This window comes from Carassius carassius, chromosome 29 (assembly GCF_963082965.1).
Source record: "Carassius carassius chromosome 29, fCarCar2.1, whole genome shotgun sequence".
In the NCBI taxonomy this organism is placed as follows: domain Eukaryota; kingdom Metazoa; phylum Chordata; class Actinopteri; order Cypriniformes; family Cyprinidae; genus Carassius; species Carassius carassius.
In genome coordinates, this window is record NC_081783.1 from 808,116 (window position 1) to 833,061 (window position 24,946).

General features: G+C 39.9%; 2 protein-coding genes across 2 annotated transcripts in view; both read left to right on the forward strand.

Annotated features, from left to right (window-relative positions):
* The window catches only part of LOC132109374 (tripartite motif-containing protein 16-like), a 33,104-nt gene extending 13,270 nt beyond the window's left edge, over window positions 1-19,834 (forward strand). Inside the window, exon 7 of the mRNA XM_059515394.1 lies at window positions 19,718-19,834. The gene's annotated coding sequence lies outside the window, so the exon portion shown is untranslated. The remainder of the gene's footprint in view (window positions 1-19,717) is intronic.
* LOC132109360 (tripartite motif-containing protein 16-like) lies at window positions 11,058-19,834 on the forward strand. The gene is made up of 6 exons (XM_059515382.1): window positions 11,058-11,739; window positions 13,441-13,536; window positions 13,616-13,849; window positions 14,336-14,495; window positions 14,619-14,666; window positions 19,122-19,834. Exons 1-6 carry the CDS (start codon window positions 11,167-11,169, stop codon window positions 19,643-19,645), a joined length of 1,635 nt encoding a protein of 544 aa, XP_059371365.1. The 5' UTR covers window positions 11,058-11,166; the 3' UTR covers window positions 19,646-19,834.
* Window positions 19,835-24,946: the final 5,112 nt, after the last annotated feature.

A 24,946-nucleotide genomic window follows, 5' to 3' on the forward strand; every position in this document is an offset into this window, starting at 1 on the left:
CAAATAAATTCTGATAAATCAAAAAATATGGAAGACAAAGTAGGCGTGGCATTCAGTATCCCAGAATTTAATGTAAAAATCAGTCAAAAAGAATCACGGATAATTTGTCAGTGTACACTGGTGAAATGATTGCAATTTTACTGGCATTGTAATGGATGGAGGAAAATAGGCCAATGCGGACACTCATATATTCTGAATCAAGTTGATCTTTAATTACAATTAAAACATGTAATTCAGAGAGCAGAGCAGATGTAATGATTGAGATTCTTCAAACAATATATAGGATCCAGATGATGGGAATTTATGTAGCTTTCTGTTGGGTACCAGCGCATGTGGGAGTAAAACGAAACGATTCAGCAGACCAATATGCAAAGGAAAGTAGAACATACTGTAGATATGCACAGGGGCGTACTTTACTATTAGGCAAAGGTCGGCAATTGCCTTGGGCCCCGAGCTACCTAGGGGCCCCCAAAATGCCCCATTAACTTGCTTAGAGATTTTTTTTTTTACTTCGTGTAAAATATATATTTCTAAAACTCCATTTGCGAAAAATGGCATCAAATCATTAGTGTCGCAGACAGGAGGCCCCCCCCCCCCCCCCCCCACCTCACTACATTGGACTATTCCATTATTTCACTTACTGCGCATCTGCGAAAGTGACAAGGCTGTAATGCGCCAAAAAACTGACGAAGAAGAAGTGATTGACAGTGATAGACAGAGTGTAAAACAGAGTGTTGACAGTAAAAATGAAGCGAAGCTACCCAAGCGGTGCTGAAAAAAGGAAGAAACGGGAGGAAAGCAAAAAGTTTTTAGCAAAATTGCCGAAGGTAACAAACTTTTTTGTGATGCCCGGCCCCGCTGACAATGACAACAACGCTAACACCATCACGACTGTTAGCACTGCTGCTAGCGTGGAGGAACTACCCGTTGCCACCGGCGCCGACAGTGCTAGCCCAGGCTGCTCAAGCGATATTGCTGCTAACGTTACATGCACGGCAATTTTACAGGATGAGGAGGATCCTTCAACTGCAGCTGCAGGTAACAAAACTTCCGCGTTCACTTTCAGTTACAGTGATAATAATGATGACGACGTCTATGACGAAAAAGACAACATTTCCAATGAACAACTAATGAGTACTAGCAGTCATTCTGACCAATGTGTTACACTTGAAGTTGAAGATGACCCAGCACTCTGGCCAAAACATCTCACTGACAAAGAGCGCTGCTCAATAGTGCAGAGAGGCCCAGTTCAGAGCAAGGATAGAATTTATCCTAAAAATCAAGAGGGCAGAAGATTTACAAACAGCAATTATTACCTGCAAATGAAGAATGGAGAAAAAATAAAGAGGTCCTGGCTCGTGTACAGTGAAAAAAATGACTGTGTTTTGTGCTTTTGTTGCCGCTTGTTTGGTAACCGAGAAAAGGCCACTCAGCTAAGTGCAGATGGGTTTAATTACTGGAAAAATCTTTCTGCACACTAGAAACAGCATGAGAGGTCTGCAGAACACATCACAAACATGGATGCTTGGCGCAATCTTTCACAGAAACTACAAACCAACACAGCTATAGATCAGGTAAACCAAGATCTAATTGCTCTTGAAGTAAACCGCTGGAAAGAGATTTTAAGACGACTTATTGCAATTGTAAACCATCTGGCAGAGCACAATCTTGCATTTCGTGGCCACTCAGACAAATTGTTTGAGGCTGGTAATGGAAATTTTCTTGGACAAGTGCAATTAATGGCTCAGTTTGACCCAGTGATGCGAGAGCATCTGAGGAGAATTCAGGCAAAACAGCTAAGTGACACCTATTTAAGCAAGAATATCCAAAATGAACTTATTTCCCTTGTGGCAAAATGTACAACTGATGCAATTGTAGAGAGAGTGAAAACAGCCAAATACTATGCAGTAATTATGGACTGCACTCCAGACCTCAGTCACAATGAGCAGCTCTCAGTGGTGCTACGAATTGTTAATTGTGATTTATCAAAGGGTGCCTCCATCCATGAGCACTTTGTTGGATTTCTTCAGGCACTTGACACAACAGGAAAAGGCTTATGTGAGACATTTTTAGGCCAACTAGAAACACTAGGATTGGATCTTTGCAATTGTCGGGGCCAGTCTTACGATAACGGGAGCAACATGCAGGGTAAAAAGCAGGGAGTCCAAAAGAGAGTGCTGGAAATAAACAACAAAGCGTTATATGTTCCTTGTGGAAGTCACACACTGAACCTTGTTGTTGGTGATGCAGCCAAGTCCTCCGTGACGTCCATCAGCTTCTTTGGGCTGATACAGCGACTTTACAATCTTTTCAGCTCTTCAGTTCAACGTTGGAGTATTCTCAAAGAACACGTCAAGAATTTGACACTTAAAGCATTGTCAACAACCAGGTGGGAGTGCAGAGTTGAAGCTGTGAAAGCTGTTCGCTACCAGCTGCCTGAAATCGTGAAGGCATTAACTGCTTTAAAGGAGTACGCCACAGAGAAAAGAGATGCAGATGTTGTCTCAACAGCTGAAAGCATCTGCAAGGAGCTGCAGAAATGGCCTTTTGTGGTAAGTACCATTGTGTGGTACAATGTGTTGTTCCAGATAAACAAAGTGAGCAAGATCCTTCAGAGCCCCAAAGTTTCAGTTGAGACAGTGAGAGAAGAAATCAGGGCAGTGAAAGAATTTCTTCAGGAATTTCGCAGTCATGGATTTCATTCTGCGAAAACAGATGCCAGGGAGATAGCAGAGAAGCTTGAGGTGGAGATGAGCTGGCCTGAGGTGTGTCAGAGAAGAAAAACCAAACAGTTTGAGTATGAGGGAGCAGAGCAGACTCAGTCAACTGCAGAAGAGCTCTTCAAAAGAGAGTTTTTTCTACATCTAATAGATACAGCTCTTGTCACTGTAGAGAACAGATTTTCCAATATGGAAATCTTCTATCAGCTTTATGAATTTCTCTACTCACTCGACACAATGAGAAGCACTGAGAAGGAAGGGAAGCTGGATGAATGCTGCCACAGATTAGAGCAAAGGATGGATGACATTGATGCAGAAGATCTGAAGCTTGAGGTTAAGGGTGCAGTTAGGTCATTCCCGCCAAATGTTTCATCACCATTTGAGATGCTTGACTATATATATAAAGAGAATTTACTTGACATATATCCAAATTTGAGTATAGCTTTCAGACTCCTCCTCACTCTCCCTGTTACAGTAGCTTCGGGTGAGAGAAGTTTCTCATAACTGAAACTAATCAAAACGTACCTCAGATCAACTATGTCACAGGACAGGCTGTCTGCTCTAGCTGTTCTCTCCATCGAGCAGGAAGTCAGGAAGTCACTGGATATGGAATCAGTGATAGCAAGATTTGCTGAGGCCAAAGCTCGCAAGGTCAGATTATAGTGCTTTAGACATGACAATACAGACACTCACTCACTCACTCACAGACACACTCACACAGACAGACACACTCACACACACACACACACACACACACACACACACACACACACACACACACACACACACACACACACTCACTCACACACACAGTCACACACACACACACTCACTCACACACACAGTCACACACACACTCACTCACACACACACACACACACACACACACACTCACTCACACACACACACACACACACACACACACACACACACTCACACACACACACACACACACTCACTCACACACACAGTCACACACACACACACACACACACACTCACTCACACACACACACACACACACACACACACACACACACACACACTCACTCACACACACAGTCACACACACACACACTCACTCACAAACACAGTCACACACACACACACACACACACACACACACTCACTCACACACACAGTCACACACAGTCACAGTCACACACACACACACACACACACACACACACACACACACAGTCACACACACACACACTCACTCACACACACAGTCACACACACACACACACACACACACACACACACACACACACACACACTCACTCACACACACAGTCACACACAGTCACAGTCACACACACAGTCACACACACACACTCACTCACTCACACACACAGTCACACACACACACACTCACTCACAGACACACTCACACAGACAGACACACTCACACACACACACACACACACACACACAGACACACTCACTCAGAGACACTCACCCACACAGACACACTCACTCACACCCAGACCAAAGAGAGAAGAAGAAAAAGATAGGCAAAGACCAAAGAGAGAAGACTAGAAAGATGCAAAAACAGAGACAAGGGAAATTAAGAAATGGTCAGAAAAAAAGGGAGAGCAGGAGAAAGTCAGTGAAAGAAAAAAGGTAAGTTATTTTTACTAAAATGATGTCTCCATAATTGATCACTTATTGTCTTGTGTGTTTCTTCTCACTTTAGTAACACAAGACAGGAGTCCAAAAACAACATGTAGCAGCAAGCAGATCCATATAGAAGATACTATCAGAACAACCAAGGTAAATGACAACCAATGACAGCTCTTCCCTGTGTAAATAGACAATACATATTATTGTACAGAGAAAATTTTATGTAAATACAATTTTACAGAGGATACATCTGTTAAACAGAATGTTGTTCTGTGTTTTTTATTTTTCTTCTTTTTTTCTTACAGATACAACTCCAGATGTCTATAGCCTACATCATTGCTGTGTGAAGACTGCTGAAGAGAAGTAACAAGTAGGGCTTTTTTTTTAAATAAGGATTGACAAAAGGAGGGAAACAAGAGATGTAGAGGGCCCCAGGTCTGTGTTTGCCTTGGGCCCCAAAATGTCTAAATCCGCCCCTGGATATGCAGATAAAGTATGTTAAGAGTAAAATGAAGTGTTAATCAGGCAACATGTGAAGAAGACATGGCAGAAATATTGGGAAGAAAGAATTGTTGGTAAGTAACAGGAAGAAATATCCAGTGGAAAATATCATCTCAAGGTTTAATCCTACCGGTCACAGTAGTAACCGTAAAAAAATGTTTTCATTTATAAAGCTCTACAAACCTTACTGATTGATGTTTTATTGCACTTACTGAAAATAAGGAAAAAATAAACGATCTCAATGAAATATGTGCAGTTTCACGTGATTAGTGCAAATTGTCACATGACCAGAGCAGTTTACTTCCTGTTTGCACCTTGAGAAGATGATGGCTGCATCAAAGCTCCAAAACTAAAGGCTAGTCAAGTGTCTTAACATAAAGATATGACAACGATTTTTGGTACACGTGATCTTTAGGATATGTAGTATATATATATTCATTCATATATATTTAGTTTTGTTGCATGTGGCCATAGAATGAGTAAACATGCTGATGGACACAATAGTGACCAGTGGGATAACAGTGAACTTAAATATACAATATAAATCTAATTGCAGTTGCTAGTGAAAATGACAATAAAATGTTTCAGTGACAAAATATAGCACTAAATATGCACTAAATAAAAAAATTCAAATGTTACAATAATGATGTTGTAATACTCTAAGCATTAATATAAAAAAAATAATATAAAAATAAACATTTTGAAAAAAAATATATATATATATTTTAAATCTCAGTGTTCCTATCAATATTGCATACGTTTTTTACCTTAACCCTATAAAGTGATCAAATAGCTGGGTTAAGATATCTAAACATTTTTATGACAGCAGAAATACGTTATTTCAGTACACACATTATCACACCGGTCACAATTGGAACCGAATATAAAACACATTTTTTCACACACTTTTCCTAAATTAAAAAAAATATATATATTTATTATTTCAAATAATGAGACATCATTTGGATATTTTCATGTCTAGGAAAAATTAGGGATTAAATGGGTTAAAAACTTTCAATGTTTAATAGAATTTTAGGTTGATTATGGTCCTGATTCACACTCCTAATCAGTAGGTGGTGGTAATGCACCTAAAAGTTGTATGCCATCCGCCATTAAACGCTAAGAATAAGAAGAACAAGATGAGGGTGTTTTCTTCATCCGTCGCAAACTCAGTTAGCTGGATCTGATTGTTGACGATTTCGCTTGATCTGGGATCGGTGGGTTCTTCGAAGCTCATCCCGGAGTTGTTATCATAACAACAGGTCAGTGAGCTTAGACCTGCTCGGGAGCACCGATATAAAGTTGGTTTGACATTTATCAGTGATTCAGCCTCAGAAATCTTCTTTACATATTAGAACATTGACAAGAAACATAATGTGCTCTAATGGTTTTCAAATGTAGAAGAGAGAACACACAGTGTGTTTTATTCGTTTTAATCTGTCTTAAAGTATTGTAGCTGATAGACTTTATAATGTAAAAATGCAGGATAGGGACCGTCTGCAAAGTGCAAAACAAAGAGCAAAAGGCACAATTATTCCATCTAAAAGCTTCACTTGTGAAATGTATAAAACGAATAATTAAATATAGGGGTGTGTCTTATTACTGGCTCATAAAAGAACATTTAGATGTTGGTTTTATTCACAGAGTTATAGCTTAACAAAAGTTATTGAAATACTTTGAACAATTGAGAAAAAAAACTTGCAAAGCATTACAAAGATTGTGCAGTTTACCGCCCCCTAGAGGAAGATACTGCACTTGCCTTGACTGAGTTTGACATTCAAACATATCAATTATTTTAAAATCAATAAAGTCCTCTATTTCAACTTCAAAAGGTGTGTCTTGTTTCTTATTTGTAAATAAATTTTAATTCAGGTTTTACTCTCATATGTAATACAGGACACATGCTATTGAATTAAACAGTAGGTTTCTTGTAGCGTTTCGTTGTCTCAGTTCTTCTGGATTTATTCTCTCAGTTTAGTGAAGTGAAGTGACGTGACATTCAGCCAAGTATGGTGACCCATACTCAGAATTTGTGCTCTGCATTTAACTCATCTGAAATGCACACACAGAGCAGTGAACACACACACACACAGAGACACTGTGAACACACACCCGGAGCAATGTAGCTATAGATCTATAAGTACACATACATACACACACATATAAATCAGCATAACGTTTCTATCCATGCATTACCACACCTAAAAAGTAAGCGTGCACTCTTAAAAGAGGGCATATATTATCTTAGTTTTAAAACAAAAGTTACTGTACTTTTGAGTAAAATATTGAGGACAGTCCCAAATGTTATTTAAGTGACATGAACAGAAAATATATTCAAACAGGAAATTATTTTGTTTAATGAATATCGTTATAAAAAAATAAAAAAGTATTTAAAAATAATGCTTAAATCAAAATATTTAATCAGGAAACCATCTAAAAAAATAATGTTACAGACAGTATTTAAAAAGTCTTGTTTTGTTAAATGTATAATAAACACTGGATGACTGCAACTGAAGACTGTAAAAAAAGACTATGAATTATTGAAAAATAACTTTTTATTTTAGTTCATATTTATTTTATTATTATCATAATTTATTTCAGTTGTTTATTTTGGATGGTAACATTTAGAAATGTGATTCTAAATAAAAGTAAAAAGATAAATTAATATAAACATTTCCTAGCTGTGAAATAGTGCTGGGCGGTAAACCGGTTCATACCAAAAACCGGTGTATATTTTCGTTACGATGTTAATTTTGTATATACCGCCATGCCGGTGTATTTACCGCGAGACACTGTTTCAGACGGACCCTTTACAATGTTGCACTTCTAAGCAGCGACTGCTAGGCGTGGTGAGGGTAAACATAGCAGTGCTCTGGTGTTACGTTATAACGCCTGTTACCCCCAATTTCCACCAGATGCGTAACGGCTGCGTTACGGCTCTGGCACGGCGGCGGAGTCAATAGGTTTCCATTAAAGTCAATGAGTGTATTTCCACTGAATGCGTTACAGCTGCGTTCCGACTCTGGCGATCCGCAGCCCTCCGGAGCAGATACGCAGAGCTTCTATTTTTGCCGGATGCCGGAGCGCTCCGCAGCACTACAGGGCAGAGTACGCAGGACAGGAAGTCGAGTGACAAAACAGAACAGCCAGAAACAAAATAAAAGATCCATATTTCCCTACACTACACCTTGAAAACGTCATAATGGGCGGAGACAGGCTTGTTGAAGTTTTAACCCCATTGCCACGATGGATGAAGAAATGAAAAGAGAAAAGAAAAGAGTTATATCCAATACTCCTTCGGATGGAAAACTGTTCCTGGTTTGGTAGTTCTGTATAGAAACTACATATCGCGCGATCACACCAGAATTCGCGAGATTACATGGGGCATCGTGACGTCAGCTGTCAGTCATGACCGCAGCCGTTCCGCAACAAATACGGACCTGGTGGGTATTGACGGACGACGGAACACGGAGCTGTCACGCAGCGGTGCCGTTACGCATCTGGTGGAAATTGGGGGTTACACACAGTCCGTCTGCAGTGCGTATTAACGGATTCATACTGCACGAGGCTTCAAGGAGCGGTGCTCTGCAGCAGTGCAGCGATTGTTAACCCCCAATTTCCACCAGATGCGTAACGGCTGCGTTACGGCTCCGCTGCGTGACAGCTCCGTGTTCGGTCGTCCGTCAATACCCACCAGGCTGTGGACATGCTGTGGACTGCATATGCACCGCAGGCAGATTATGCATATATAATATCCATTTTATGGAAGTGCTGTCGGGCTTAAATTGTCCCCAAAGGTGCAACACGAGCAATTTACTCCAGCACCTTAGCCGCAAGCACGTCTTGGAATATCAACCAGCAGAAAATACATTGTACACCTGATTATGCATGAAAAAAAATATGGGTCCATTTGAATTAAGTTTATTCTGATAGTTCTGTGAAGATATAGTTGTGGACAAAATGTTAATTATTTTACAAAAATAAGATATATTACACAAACTGCATTATCTGAAACTACTGCGTATCCGACACAGTTGTATATTATTCACCCGTTTCAGCCAAATTTACGGGTACCCGAACCCGTGCAGGACTCTGCATAAAGGGACACATTTAGGGACCGTCTACAAAGTACATGAAAATGACAATATCAATATTCAAAATACTTTATTAGTAGAGTACCCTACTGATTCAGGGACAATAATTAGAAATAATAATAAGTTTGAATTAATAAAAAAATAATAAATGTGGGGGCGACATTATTCTGATCTTCTTTATTCACTCTGGTATAGCGTTTCTTGTCTCAGCCGTTTGTAAACTGTTTCAGTAGTTGTGGTCCACTAAAAACCTCAAAAGGCATTAAGGCTAAAGTGGAGATAAAAAAAGCGGGTATTTAGGAAGTTTTATTCAACCACATGTATCTTCCCATTCTTTTCTCCTTCTAACATTTGCCGCCGGCTCTGATGTCTCATGAGTAAACATAAAAGTGGGGTAAGTGGGGTGTCTGCGGTCTTGGGTGACGGGATGGGGGGCTTATGATATTAGACTTCGTAGCCTATAATAAAATATAATGAATTTCAAACCTTAACTAAACACATTTTTTTTTTCAAAGATCAACCGTCTTTCATTACTCTTTAGTCTGCCACAAGAAACAACAACATTAAAATCATGAACTCAAATGTCATTGTAAAAAAAAAAAAAAAAAGACTGTTGTAACAGTGCGTAAATCGGACCTTTCTGTAACGCTAAGGCTAATGAGCTTAAACGTATTTTTTGTACACAGTGCTGCGAACTGTCAATCACTCCTGTACGCGTGCATCACTGTCCTCCTCGCAGCTGCAGCAACTTGCGCTCTCTTCATCAAGCTTTAGAACAAAAAGGGGACAAAAAGGTCGTATTGTCTTTGTGCATATAGATTAATTAGATAAATGAATATCTAAATTCATGCCTAGCCGCCTACGGTATTTGTTTAGAACTTAGAAAAAAGATGCTGCAGCCATTAGCAGCCGGTGGGGGCTGGTTGCAGGATGACTCAACCTCCGCAGACAGTTTTTAATGTTTATCAGACAATAACTACTCAAGATTTTGCTTTAGTATAATTTTCAGGACAATTAGGGCCAGATTCGGGATTCGGGACAACAGTTTAGATTTCGGGCTGTCCCGAGTTTTTTGGGACGTCTGGTCATCCTACCTGAAAGAGCTACTGCATTACTTCATTAGCTTGCGTCTGACCTGCAGCGATATCACTCAGTCTTGGTGGGGTGTCAGCCAGCGAATCTTCTGATTCTGACCGTGTTCTTTTAGTACTCAGAGTCTGAAGCCAGGAGAGCATATTAAGTGTTGTTCACTGTATGTGAATTTTTAACGTGCCGAGTGTGCGCGTTTTCATCCTCTCGGGCCATGTTGAGTTGTTACTGACAGCGGCAAAAGCGACGCATGCGCTTTTCACTTGTGAAACTCAAGGGTGTATGGGCGCTCTGAAAAGCGGCAGCGCAGGCAAAAGATTAAAACCTCTATTAAAACAGATGTCCAAATGAGTGTACCGGTACGCTAAAAGCACGTTCTGGGCACACGGAGAGGTGGTGGTACGCTCAAGAGCTATATTTGGAAGTGGCGGTACTGAGTACCGGTGCGTACCAGCCCACTTAAAGCACTGATTTGACATCTAAAAGGAAACGTCAAATAGACTTATTGCAGATGAGCAAACAGCCTAAAAAATATAGCGGACATCACACTCCCTAGTCGAATGCTACCGAGGAAGCAAGTCCAAAATCAGCGTATTGAGAAATGCGCGCAGACCTACGTCACCAAACTATTTGCATTATCTTCCCTGTAATTTAGACCGCGGTGGAAACAGAAAGCAACAGGTCTGGGGGGAATAAAGCTCCTGGGGAAAAAATTCTACAAAATGTTTACTAGGTTTGTGATTTAAATTTCATATTTGAAATCACCAAAGAAATCTGACAACGACTGTGTCATAAATGTCGTTTATTGTGCTCAAATAACGTTATAAAAAGCTTATTTCTCAGGCTAGATCAGCCAGTGCGCATGCCCAGTCCTGAGCGCATGTCTCTGAACGCTGACTGTTTGTATAGTAATCGAGACGCTTCTAATGGCAGCTGCAGTGGCACACTGACTTTACCGATTAGCGATTGGCTCCTTCATTTCGAAAGTGGGGCGTCTTGCGTTTGAGCGGCCATATTGAGCATTGCATTTTTCCCCATTCAAAACTATACAAGTGACATGTTTTAATTATTCTATTAGTCTTTGCCGGAGTGTAGTTCAACTGCTGTGTGTTTGTGTCTCTGTATTCTTGCAGTAAAATGGCAGAAGCCAGATTTTCTCAGGATGAGTTCTTGTGTCCAGTGTGTCTGGATCTCCTGAAGGATCCAGTGGCTATTCCCTGTGGACACAGTTACTGTAAGATCTGTATTACTGACTGCTGGGATCAGGAGGATCAGAAGAGAGTCTACAGCTGTCCTCAGTGCAGACAGACCTTTAGTCCAAGACCTGCTTTAGCTAGAAACACCATGCTGGCTGAAGTGGTGGAGAAACTGAGGAAGACTAAACTTCCTGATGACTGTTACACTGGAACTGGAGATGTTCAGTGTGACGTCTGTACTGGAAGAAAATACAAAGCCCTCAAGTCCTGTCTGGTGTGTCTGGAATCTTACTGTCAAACTCATTTTGATCGTCATGAAGAGTTTCATTCACGTAAGCCGCACAAAGTGACTGAAGCTACTGGACGACTGCAGGAGATGATTTGTCAGAAACATGAGAAGATCCTCGAGGTTTTCTGTCGCACTGACCAGAAGTGTATTTGTGTGCTGTGTACGATGGATGAACATAAGAACCATGACACTGTATCAGCTGCAGCACAGAGGACAGAGAAACAGGTATTTAACACGAGATACTGATGAAATATTGCTGACACTCATTTCATATGTGTTTATATCGGCACCCATATTAACAGCTGACAGCATTCACACTGCAGCAGAAAAGAACAGCAGCTAAAAGAAAAGTTTCACTGTATATTGAAAATGAATTGTAAACCTTTATCAACACAATCTTTCATAAATGGTCTTTGATTAAGCAATATAAACTAATGGACAACCACCCAGAAGTGCATGACAATAGTCCAGTCTTGAGGTCATAAATGTATGAACTAGGTTTTCTGCATCAGAAACAGGTAACCTATTTCGTAGCTTGGCAATGTTTCTAAGATGGAAGAAAGCTGTTTTTGTAACATGGGAAATATGGTTTTCAAAAGATAAGTAACAGTACATCTGTCTAGTTGCAAATTGTCATCTACAAAATTCTGTGTACTGTTTTTTTGGTCCAGTAAGTAATATCGCTGTCTTAACTGAATTTAATAGGAGAAAAATATTTGACATTTTTAACGAACTCTGTTAACGTAGATAATTTAGAAGTTTCATCTGGTCTTGTTGAGATATATAGCTGAGTATCATCAGCATAACAGTGGAAACTAATCCCGTATTTTATAATAATATTACCAAGGGGCAACATGTATATTGAAAATAGCAGAGGACCTAGGACGGATCCTTGTGGCACTCCATATTTTACTGGTGATAAATGAGATGACTCTCTGTTTAAATAAACAAATTGGTAGCGATCGTACAGGTAGGATCTAAACCATCTTAAAGCCTGCCCTTGAATACCTGTATAGTCTTGTAATCGATCTATGAGTATGTCATGATCTTTGGTGTTGAATGCAGCACTAAGATCAAGTAAAACTAGCAATGAGATGCGGCCTTGATCTGACACAAGATTTGTAATTTTAACAAGTGCTGTTTCTGTGCTATGGTGGGGCCTGAAACCCAACTGTTATTCTTCATGTCAGTTAATTTTTTGCAGGAAGGAGCTCAATTGAGCAGACACAACATTTTCAAAAAGTTTAGACACATATGGAAGATTTTAAATGGGTCTGTAATTTGCCAGTACACTAAGATCTAGTTGTGGTTTCTTAATAAGAGGCTTAATAACCGCCAGCTTGAATGGTTTTGGGATGTTACCTAAAGATAACGATGAGCTAATAATATTGAGAAGCGGTTCTTCGGCTACAGGTAGCAACTCTGTTTAGATACAGTTATACGTTTATTTAGCTCTTCCTCTCCTATAGTTGTAAAGCACTGCAGTTTATCTTTGGGTGGAACTAAAGTGTTAGATGGTGTAGAATCTACATTTGTTATTGTATTTCTGTTGTTATCTATTTTATCAGTGAAGAAATTAAAATTCAAGTCATTATTAACTGTAAGGGAATATTAAGATCGGGTGGCGTCTGGATATTTGTTGATCTAGCCACTGTGCTAAATAAAAACCTTGGATTGTTTTGGTTATTTTCAATGTGTTTGTGGATATGCTCTACCCTGGCAGTTTTTAGAACCTGTCTATAGCTGAACATACAGTTTTTCCACGCAATTCAAAACATTTCCAAGTTAGTTTTTCTCCATTTACACTCAAGACTTCGAGTTTCTTACTGTTATACCATGGCACAGTACGTTTTTCTCTAACCTTTTTCAATTTGATGGGGGAAACAGCTTCTAATGTACATTCACTATCATCTGTTTGATCTGCAGAAGCAACTGAAGGAGAAGCAGAAGACGATCCAGCAGAGAATCCAGCAGAGAGAGAAAGATCTCCAGCAGCTGAGAGAGACTGTGGAGTCTCATAAGGTGAGTCTGGAGAAGAAGAGAAGTTTGTCTCCGTCTCAGTTCAGACTCACTGAAGCTGTATCACTGTGTGTCCTAACAGCGCTCTGCACAGACAGCAGTGGAGGACAGTGAGAGGATCTTTACTGAGCTCATCCGCTCCATTGAGAGAAGCTGCTCTGAGCTGATTCAACTGATCAGAGATCAGGAAAAGACTGCAGTGAGTCGAGCTGAAGAACGACTGGAGCGACTGGAGCAGGAGATCAATGATCTGAGGAGGAGAGACGCTGAGCTGGAGCAGCTTTCACACACACAGGATCACATCCAGTTCCTGCAGGTAACACAGATCTACAAGAACAGGATCATAGCGGACAATGCTTCAGTGTATTGAATCCAAACCAAACCTGAGCATGTGTTAAGGGTCCTTGCGAAGTTTCAGTGTATTTAACCACTCTAAAGTTGTAAATAATGGTCAATCTAACCATTGCCTTGAGCTGCTTTTCCTGAGCAAATCTACTCAACTCTACAATGAGACTCAATTGATGTGATTGAGCTGTTACATGGACATTTTCTTAACAGATGTTTTATCATCCAAACTGTTTCCTAGAAAGTTTGCATATAGTGTAAGTGGCAAACACTAGAATCTTTAGTTATAATGTGATATTATGAAAATGAGAAGTATGAAGCTGATGCTGTGAAAGTGCTGGATTGAGACGAGTTACTAAAGATCTGTCAAGTCAACAAGAGCTGCACAAATCTGATGTTGGTGCAGGTTATTGGGTGAGGCGTGGAGCTGATGAGTTTTGATTTCTGTTTTCTGTAGAGTTTCCAGTCTCTTTCAGCACCTCCTGAATCTACAGATGTAAATGTTGATGTCTTCAGTTCTCTCGTCTCTTTTGATGCTCTGAGAGAATCTGTCCATCAGCTGAGAGACAAACTGGAGGATTTCTGCAAAGAGGAGCTCAAGAAGATCTCAGACAGAGGTAAAGTCCTGGAGATTCATCTGCTCTCAGAAACCAATCCATCATCATCTCATATCATAGAGAACATCATATTAGAAATATCTTCATGAGAATCACACTGTTCATGTCTGTTGATTTCCACAGACACATTCACCAACATTGTTCCCAGAACCAGGGACGACTTCCTACAATGTAAGTCAGTAAGAAAACATGCAGAAAAACTCTCTGATGCTGTGTTCCAATTTGCCCACTTATACTATGCTCTAAAAATATGTACTCTATTAGTGAAGAAAAAGTACACAATTTTGAGTATGTAGAAGAATAGTAAGAGAGCTTTGGGACATACTTTGTCATACCTGCATCTTTAACGGATTCTCTGTTGCTTAGTTACGTGCATCCTGTCACCATTTAAATTACACTGTCAATCTAAGTTAACATTATCCATATTTTGTTTCATTTGATTTCTTACCGTATTGGAGATAAATGAAGAGCCACATTGCCAGTCATGGGTCTATAATGCTAAGAACTCTTCATATATGTTTGGATAATGTAGCATATAAAAGTGACCAAGCATATCATTAGAAAAGTTCACAATGTTGCTGCAGATTAAATATAATGCAAATAAAATTAAATAAATGACATTTACATTTAATCATTTAGCAGACGCTTTTATCCAAAGCGACATACAAATGAGATCAATTGAAGCATCAGATCAACAAAAGAACAACAACAGTATACAAGTGCCATGACAAGTCTCAGTTAGTCTAGTACAGAACGCATAGCCAGGATTTTTTTTTAAATATGAAAGACAAGAAAAGAAAGAAAAGTGCTAGTATTAGTTGGTTAAGTGCTGGCAAAAAAGATGAGTCTTTAGATGTTTCTTGAAAATGAGTAAAGACTCAGCTGTACGAATTGAGATTGGGAGGTTATTCCACCAGCTGGGCACAGTCCAGGAAAAGGTCCGTGAGATTGATTTTGAACTTCTTTGGGATGGTACCACAAGGCGTTGTTCACTTGCAGAGCGCAAACTTCTGGAGGGCACATAAGATTGAACTAGTGAGTTTAGGTATGTTGGTGCCCCGCCCGTGGTCGTCTTGTAGGCAAGCATCAGTACCTTGAATTTGATGCAAGCGGCTACTGGTAGCCAGTGTTACCTGATGAGAAGAGGAGTAAGGTGAGCTTTTTTTGGCTCATTGAAGACAACCCTCGCTGCTGCATTCTGGATCAACTGCAAAGGCTTGATAGTACAGGCAGGAAGGCCCGCCAGGAGAGCATTACAATAGTCCATTCTGGAGAGAGCAAGAGCTTGGACAAGAAGTTGGATGGCTTGCCCTGACAGGAAGGGTCTAATCTTCCTAATGTTGTATAAGGCAAATCTGCAGGACCGGGTCATTGTAGCAATATGGTCGGTGAAGCTTAACTGATGATCCATCACAACTCCTAGGTTTCTTGCTGTCCTGGAAGGAGTTATGATTTACAAACCCAGCTGTATAGAGAAGTTGTGATGAAACGATGGGTTAGCTGGAACCATCAGGAGTTCTGTCTTAGTAAGGTTGAGCTGAAGGTGATGGTCATTCATCTCGCTAGAAATATCACTCAGGCTGGAATGCGAGCAGCTACCGTCGGGTCATCTGGTTATGAGTTGAGTGTCATCAGCGTAGCAGTGATAAGAAAAGCCATGTTTCTGAATGACAGATCCTAATGACTTCATGTAAATGGAGAAGAGAAGTGGGCCAAGTACTGAGCCTTGAGGAACTCCAGTAGCAAGTTGTTGTGACTTAGAAACATCCTTCAAGACACACTGAAGGATCTGCCAGAGAGGTAGGAATTAAACCACAGGAGTGCGGTTTCAAAGATGCCCATCAATCTGAGAGTGGACAGGAGAATCTTGTGATTAACGGTGTCAAAAGCAGCATACAGGTCCAATAAGATGAGTACTGAGGATTTTGAAGCTGCTCTTGCCATTCGCAGGGCTTCAGTAATCGAGAGCAGGGCAGTCTCAGTTGAGTGGCCACTTTTGAAGCCAGATTGGTTGCTGTCCAGGCGGTTGTTCTGTACAAGGAACATAGGGAGTTGATTGAACACAGCTCACTTAAGTGTCTTTGCAATGAATGGAAGAAGGGATGCCGGTCTGCAGTCTTCTAGAAGCGCTGGATTTAGAGACTATTTTTTAAGCAGTGGGCTTAAATGCTGAGAGAAATGTTCCAGAGTGAAGAGAGGAGTTGATAATGTGAGTAAGTGAAGATATGACTGAAGAAGAGATCGCTTGAAGGAGGTAAGTGGGGATCGGATCAAGTGGACAAGTAGTAGGATGATTGGACAGGATATGTTTGGAAACGTCCATCTCTGAGAGGGGAGAGAAGGAGGAGAGAGAGTGTACATTGGTCATTGTGAAGTTATCCTCAGTCTGCAGTGTGGAAAATTGGTCACTGATGGTTCTTGTCTTATTTGTGAAGAAAACTGCAAAGTCATCAGCTGTAAGAGTCAGTGGAGGAGGAGGTGGAAGAAGATTGGGAAGAGATGAGAAAGTTTTGAAGAATGTCCGAGCATCACAACAGTTGTTAATTTTGTTGGGGTAGTAGGATGTTTTAGCCATGAAGACATTTGCAGAGAAGGAAGAGAGGAGAGACTGATACACACTGAGGTTCTTGATTTATGCCATTTCCTCTCAGCAGCCCTGAGTTTAGAGCGATGTTCCCGGAGAACCTTGGACAGTCAGGGGGCAGATGGGGTGGTGTGTGCTGGTCTAGACAACAGTGGGCAAAAGTTGTCCAAGCAAGAGGTGGAGCAAAGAGTGTTCGTAGCACTATTCGTGTCCAGAGCTGAAAACTGAGAGAGTAAGTGAAGTGAGGATGAAACCACAGAAGATAGGCGAGATGGAGAGAGTGAGCGCAGGTTCTGTCAAAAGGTGACCTGCATTGGAGTGTGTGCCACTTCAGGAGTAAGTGGTAGGTTAGCAGTAATGAGGAAGTGGTCTGAGGTGTGCAGTGGAGCAACTGAAAAGTTGTCCATGGAGCAACAGCACGTGTAGATGAGGTCCAGTTGGTTGCCTGATTTGTGAGTCGCTGTAGTAGACACTCGCTTGAGATCAAATGAGGCAAGCAGAGTGTTGAAGTCAGCAGCCTGGGGTTTGTCTAGGTGGATGTTGAAGTCACCAAGCAGTACCAGAGGAGTACCATCCTCAGGAAAGTTTGAGAGCAGCACATCCAACTCCTCCAAGAAGTTTCCCACTTGACCTGGGGGACGATAAATGATCAGAAAAGTGGATTTTAACAGGGTGGGTTACAGTAAGGGCATGTGATTCAAGAAATTAAGTCTGATTCAAGAAATGAAGTTCCAGAGACCAACTGGAATAGAGAGCGTAGTAGTAGAGGTCAGAGGGACAGGCCGTAAATTTGCCAGATAGGCCTTCTTTCGTCGTACATTGCGTGGTCTCCGAGTGTTAGTAGTGATAGTAGAGATCTGAAAGCACATAGTGACTACAAGTGACCGAAATAAGTATTTGAGAACAAGCTTTACAAAAATTAAAAGGGGAGAAAAGCAATACTCAAGTGCTCTGTCGGTGACCTTGCTCGGTGGAGTCGCGCAGGTAGAGTCGATTGAATTTACACTCGTCAGTTTTCACACGAGGGCTGTCTACTACCTCTACCACTTTTATATTTGCTTGATTACCTATCATTGAAGTTAGTTGGCCATGCCTCACTATTTAGCAGACCGAAACTGGGCTGTCCCGCCATAGGCAAACGCAAAACAACAAAAATAAATATTTTTCAACAGGTTATGTATTGATCATTTATGACTCAAATCCCTTTCTCTACCTGTCCGTCTGTCTTGCATAGCCATCATGTTTGTAGGTTTAAATACTTTTTATGAGTGTTTGTAGTTCTCGTTAAATCCTCAGCCACCGTGCAATGTGTTGTGGGCAAAATGAGCTGTTAGAGTGTGAACCCACGGCCGTACCATGGCCACTAAATCTAACACTTTAGAAAGTTAATAAAGTAGGAAGTTGCGGTTTAGGGTCTGCGATAACTTTATCTTATCTAACACACTTGGTGTAAAATGAATAATTGCATGAATAATAAACAACTAATAAAATTATCCACACCCATAAATATAGTATTAACAAACTTTGATGCAATAAATAGGGTATGATTTAAAAATGAGCATCCCTCCAAAAAACATCTACATTTCTGTCTCTTTTCAAGTGTTAGAGTATATAATTAGTTGTATTTATAGGGGTTATTATAGCACAATTCTATAATAAGGGGGTTATTATAGAAACCCTCTGGACCTCACTAATTTTCAAAGCCTGGCTATGGCCATGTGTGTATATTTCTGCACTTCGAATTTCTACCTAACGTAGTACACCATCCGAGTACCCTAGGAATACTCATTTCAACATACTACGATTTAGGACATACTAATTATAATTTTGAATACTTTTTAGGATGGCTAGTATGCAAACTGGGATGCAGCATGAGTGTGATCATGGTCTTGCAGGAAACAATATTTTTATAATTGATGATGTAAATGATGATTTGCGTAAGAATGAGACACTGATGATACACTGAACATGAAGAGTTCAGCTACATGAAAAGATCAAGCCGTTTCATAATTCCTGATTCTGATGTGTTTTATCTCCATCAGATCACCGTCACTTCACTCTGGATCCAAACACAGCACATAAACGACTCCGTCTGTCTGAGAACAACAGAGTTATTACTGAGACTGGCTCAAAGCAGCCGTATCCTGATCATCCAGACAGATTTGATGGTTGGTCACAGGTGTTGTGTAGAGAGAGTGTGTGTGGACGCTGTTACTGGGAGATTGAGTGGAGTGGAGATAAAGGTGTCGAAATATCAGTGTCTTATAAGAGCATCAGCAGGAAGGGATGTGGTAATGAGTGTGTGTTTGGAATTAATAATCAGTCCTGGAGTTTGATTTGTGCTCCCCCCAAATACATATTCTGGCACAATAACATAAAGACTGTTCTCCCTGTGAAGTCCATCAGCAGTAGAATAGGAGTGTTTGTGGATCACAGTGCAGGAACTCTGTCCTTCTACAGCGTCTCTGACACAATGAGCCTCATCCACACAGTCCAGACCACATTCACTCAGCCACTTTATCCTGGGTTTACTTTTGGTTCTGGATCATCAGCAAAACTGTGTTGATGAATGAGAATAGATTGATGAATGATTCTACACATAATGCTTTGAGCTGCATGATGAATCATTAACAGTGAGATATTATAGTCTCTTCTTTTCTCTTCATGACATTAATACTGCAGCTGAACTTCTGTCAGTGAAATACTGTAACATGAATCAGAATAAATGTTAAATAAATCCTCATATAAACAGTAAGATCAGTGTGTGTGAGTCTTGCTGAGTGACCATGTGTTTCTCTGCTTTCTCTGTTTGTGTTGATTGAAATATGTAACATGGAGTCAGAAATGTTCGGATCCATACGCAATGGTTTAATAAAGAGAATGTTCAGACAGGCAGTAATCAGAGCATAGGGTGAGGTATGTCAAGGGATATCTAGAATCAGTAACAAGCAGAGGTCGGGGCAGGCAGCAGAGAATCAAAGTCAGTATACACAATCCAAAGTCAAACACGGAAGAAACAAACAGGGAAACTGCTCTGAAATGCCATACAGAACTAAATAAGACTTCGCGCTATTAGAGAGTCTAAACACAGTTTATATAGGGGAGTGGTAATGGGGAACACCTGGTGGTTATTAGACCTAAGCACAGGATTATGGGAAATGAAGTTGGGAATGGAAATACAAGAATGCCAGAGTCCTGAGTGGAGTGCCCTCTAATGGAGTACATGGGCACTCCAGCTGATGATCGTGACAGAAATCAATTTATTATTAATATCAAAATGACTTTTCAGTTCAAATGATCACACAGTTTAATAAATATTTGTCATTATTCAGCTTATGGAGCTCCAGCACTGTTTTTGTCATACATTTAGCTGTTAACCTCAGAAATTTTTACATTTGTGTTACAGTTTTTTTTTTCTCAATTGCTGATACACTGCAACTGATTCATTTGGGCCGATTTTCCAAACCAGCTACCCAGGTAAGTTTCAGTTTAGTTTGCACCAATCCTGGGTTTTAGGTACCATGAAAGTGGCTTGGCTTTTAGCAGCATTCGTTGCCATGCTAACTTTCACTCCACGGCTAACCTGCTCCGGGGCAGGTTATGTTCTGGTTAAGTGATCTCAAACTGAAATTGAGCAAAGTGACACAAGTCTGATGAAAAAAAGTAACTACCCAGTTTCTCTTGCTCCAAATTACAGGTGACAAGTACTAAAATTATATAATTGTCTGGGTTTAATGATAATTACTTAGTTTTTTATATGATTCATATATTAATATGTGGATAGATGTATAGATCATGGATAGATCATTTCATCGCATGTAAATGTGTTTAAATTCTTCATATTGTTCAATCTTTTCATCTTTGCTAGTGATTTGCACTGACTGTCTCATGAGAAGTGAATCACAATTTCAAGGCATGTGATTGGTTGTTCATTACTTTCATATGCACATGCATTAACTCTACATCAAGAGTTGGCAGAAAGTTGATGATCAGCCTCATGGTACCAATAAAGCCGGATTGGAGTTGCTGGTTTGGTTTTGTCAGCTCAAAACTAATCCTGTAACTTTGAGTTTGTTCAGCTACCATCATGGTACAGGCCCCTGATCTAAACCAGGTTGGCTTTATCGGGTTTTGTAAACTCAAAACTTATTCTGAAACTCTGAGTTTGTTTATCTCTCTTCTGGCTACAGGCCACTGATGAGTTTGGAGAACACCCAACAAGAGATCAGTACAATTCCTTCATCTAGAATCTCTCCAAATCCTTCAGATTCACAGCTGCATGTTGGTTCTTCTTCTCTTCAGTTCACCCCACTCATTTTCTACAAGGTTCAGGTCAGAGGATTGGGACAGCCATGGCAGAAGCTTCATTTTATGATCGGTGACACATTTTTGTGTTAATTTTGATGTTTGTTTTGGATCATTGTCCTGTTGGAATATCCAGACAGTTGTTTATAAAATTATATATATTTTTTATCTGTTGCTATTTTCAGAGGTGGGTAGTAACGAGTTACATTTACTTCGTTACATTTACTTGAGTAATTTTTTGGGGTAACGAATACTTTTCGGAGTATATTTAAAGATGGGTACTTTATACTCTTACTTGAGTAAATTTTTGGGGAAAAATTTGTACTTTTACTTCGTTACTGTGGGCGACGCTCCTCTCGTTACTTTATCTTAATGCAATAAATGTTATAATGCTTCAGTTTATTCCAAACGCGCCGTCTACTTTTCTCTGGGCAATGAGCGATGCCCATTCGCGAATGATTCATTCTTTTGAGTCAATTCTGTTCAAAGGCTTGATCAAACCAATTGGCAAACGAGTGAATTGGTTCATGAATCAGTTTGAATGAGTCGTTCAGTTCCCTGTCGCACGCGCTGAGCATCTGAAGTGGTTCACTCGGAGTTGTAACGTTTAAGAACAGAAAGAGCGTTGAAAACGTGGCTGGAACTGCACTGAATTGAAATCTGCAAAGGTTATTATTTGCTAGCGATGGAGATCCTTATTAGATGAACATACCGGTGCTTCCTTCACTCGCTCACTGACTGAATACCTCTTTCTGGCGAATTCTCTCGCAGGAACAACAAAGTGCAGATGTGTGTACGAATCTTTAATTAAGATATTGATTTCACAGTGTTAACAGTTTCAGTGATTTTAATGGGAGTTTCTGAGAGTGATTGAAATCTAGACTGTCAGTGAAAATTATCTTTAATAATGTAAATGTTATTTGCTCTCTTTCTGAACAATTAAAGATTAGTAGCAATATTTATATCACATTAACTTTCAATGTTAAATTCACATTTAATATAAAGTCAGTCGTATTAAAAATATGTTATGGCATGACACCTATAGAGGGTTTTGCACCTACGTCACGATTTGGTCAGTTACCCGGATGCGCGGCCATATTGGAGGTACTCGGATGTAAACAACGGCATGGATTGCACTGTTTATGTACTACTGAACACATTGTTACACTAATTTCTGATGTCTAAACCACGGGAACAACACATGGAAGCTGCAAAATCATATAGAGAAGGACTTAAAGCAGGAAAGAGCTCAACATTTTGACAAACTTAAGGTAATATGTGGTAAAGATCTGAACGAGCTAGCTTCTCTAACTAGTCCTTACTTTTATTTCATATCCCGACATTGACTAACTTACGTTCAGATTGTCAGTCCAAAAAAAAGCACATGAAATCCGTTTCAAGCTATACATCCATATGTGGTTTAATATCCTATTCAAATCACATATCAGGAAATCCACCAGTCTGAACGCTCTTTCGCGTGGTTTATGTGACTTTCTCACGCCACGTAAAATGTAAACATCAGACGTTGTTATAGGGAACTTGCTAAAAGTCGCTGCCGAAACAAGGCTGTGTTGTTGCAAAGTGCCGGACGAGCAGAAAATTATTATTTTTGAAAAGTATTTTGAAACCGGCGCGGAAAAAGAGTTGTGCAAACAGTAACTTACCAGCCTCCTACAGTTCTGCAGCTCGAGACGCAGTAAGCCGCAGAGCCGCCTTAACCACTGTCCGTGTGTTGAAAAAAAACTTAGATTAAACACACTCGCAACAGACACCCCAAAGCGGAGACGTTACAGCGATGCCATGCGCACTGAGCGGACTTTTGTCGCTGTAGTGGACAGGACACGCACTGAAAGGTGCGTTCAGACCGGACGCGAATAGCGCTTCAGGCGCGAGTGATTTCAATGTTAAGTCAATGCAAAGACGCGTCAAATTTAAATAAGAAAACATTTATATTGCAAATGCAATACCCCTCCATCAACGCAACATCATTGCCGTGTTGTCAAAGAGCTGCGTGGACACACAAATCGGACCTGAACAGTTGCAATACAGCGTGGACATCATTTTAGATAATATTCCAAACGGATACAAAGATAATCGGATTGACAGTATGTACCCATAGTTAACTATTTTACTTCAAAAATGTAGCCATAGATAATGCTTCATTTACACATGTGGCTGATGCTGTGCCTCTCTCTACCTCAAACGCCATCTTTCATCAGTTTTTTGCACTCTTCTCTTTAACTTTCGGCAGTCTATAGAACTAGAAATGTTTTTTCTCGGTGCGACCAATGAGTACAGACCAAAACTTGACCATTTTTCAGAAGCAATAATCAGCCAAATTTGCGAGTCCATTCAGTTCAATGGCACTGTTTACGTTCAGTGCCTCCAAAATGGCCGACTTCCGGGTTGATGACGCGTCGTGAAAACCCTCTATATCTGTTACTTAAGTAAACAGACAGGGTTTTATAATAAATTACATAAATTGGAGTAAAGGCTGATGAAATATATACATTTATACACGCACACATACATTACATACATTTTATCTATATATCTAAATAAAAATAGGCTCAGTATATATGACCCAAAGTAACTAGTAACTAACTACTTGAGTAGATTTTTTATCCGATACTCTTTTACTCTTACTCAAGTAACTATTCAAGACTAGTACTTTTACTTTTACTTGAGTAAATATTTCTAGAAGTACTTTTACTTTTACTTGAGTACAGTTATTGGGTACTCTACCCACCTCTGGCTATTTTATAGAATCCATGATGCAATGTATCTGAACAAGATGTCAAGGACCTTTAAAAAATGATCTCACATAATGTTATGGCCATGCAGTCTCTCAGTCATGTTTAGTACCGCCCTCATGCCTTGATTTTTTTCAGGTGCTTGTCCAGGGGATTCACCAGTGTACACCTGCACATTTCCAGGCATAGATGGACTTTACACCACATGCGGTCCAAATTTGTGTATATATATGTATATATATATAAAAATATTTAAATATTTACATTTAACGGATCCTAGGACGGATCCTTGTGGCACTCCATATTTTACTGATGATAAATCAGATGAAAATATATATGTATATATATATATACATATATATATATACACACATATATATATTGTCATCTCATTTATCATCAGTAAAATATGGAGTGCCACAAGGATCCGTCCTAGGTCCCCTTCTATTTTCAATATACATGTTGCCCCTTGGTAATATTATTAGAAAATACGGAATTAGCTTCCACTGTTATGCTGATGTGACTGCATCATATAATAATTATTAATTATTAATAATACTAATAATGTTCATCATCTGGCTGACTACGTCTTGTATTCATTTTTCTACAAATCCTGTCAAACGTGCATAAACTGACAGTCACCACTTATAAGCTATTACTAAATATTGTAGAAACATAATTTTCTGTAAAGTTGCTTTGTAACGATTTGTATTGTAAAAAGCGATATACAAATAAACTTGAATTGAATTGAATTGAATGGCTCCAACTCCAACGAATTACCTCACATGAATTCCACCTGATTTATGGAG

Bases quoted from the DNA above. Each gene is read 5' to 3' on its own strand.
- LOC132109360 (XM_059515382.1), top strand. From the start codon at position 11,167: ATGGCAGAAGCCAGATTTTCTCAGGATGAGTTCTTGTGTCCAGTGTGT. The intron at 13,537-13,615 runs GTGAGTCTGGAG...GTGTCCTAACAG, and splicing joins AGACTGTGGAGTCTCATAAG to CGCTCTGCACAGACAGCAGT. The intron at 13,850-14,335 runs GTAACACAGATC...TGTTTTCTGTAG, and splicing joins ATCACATCCAGTTCCTGCAG to AGTTTCCAGTCTCTTTCAGC.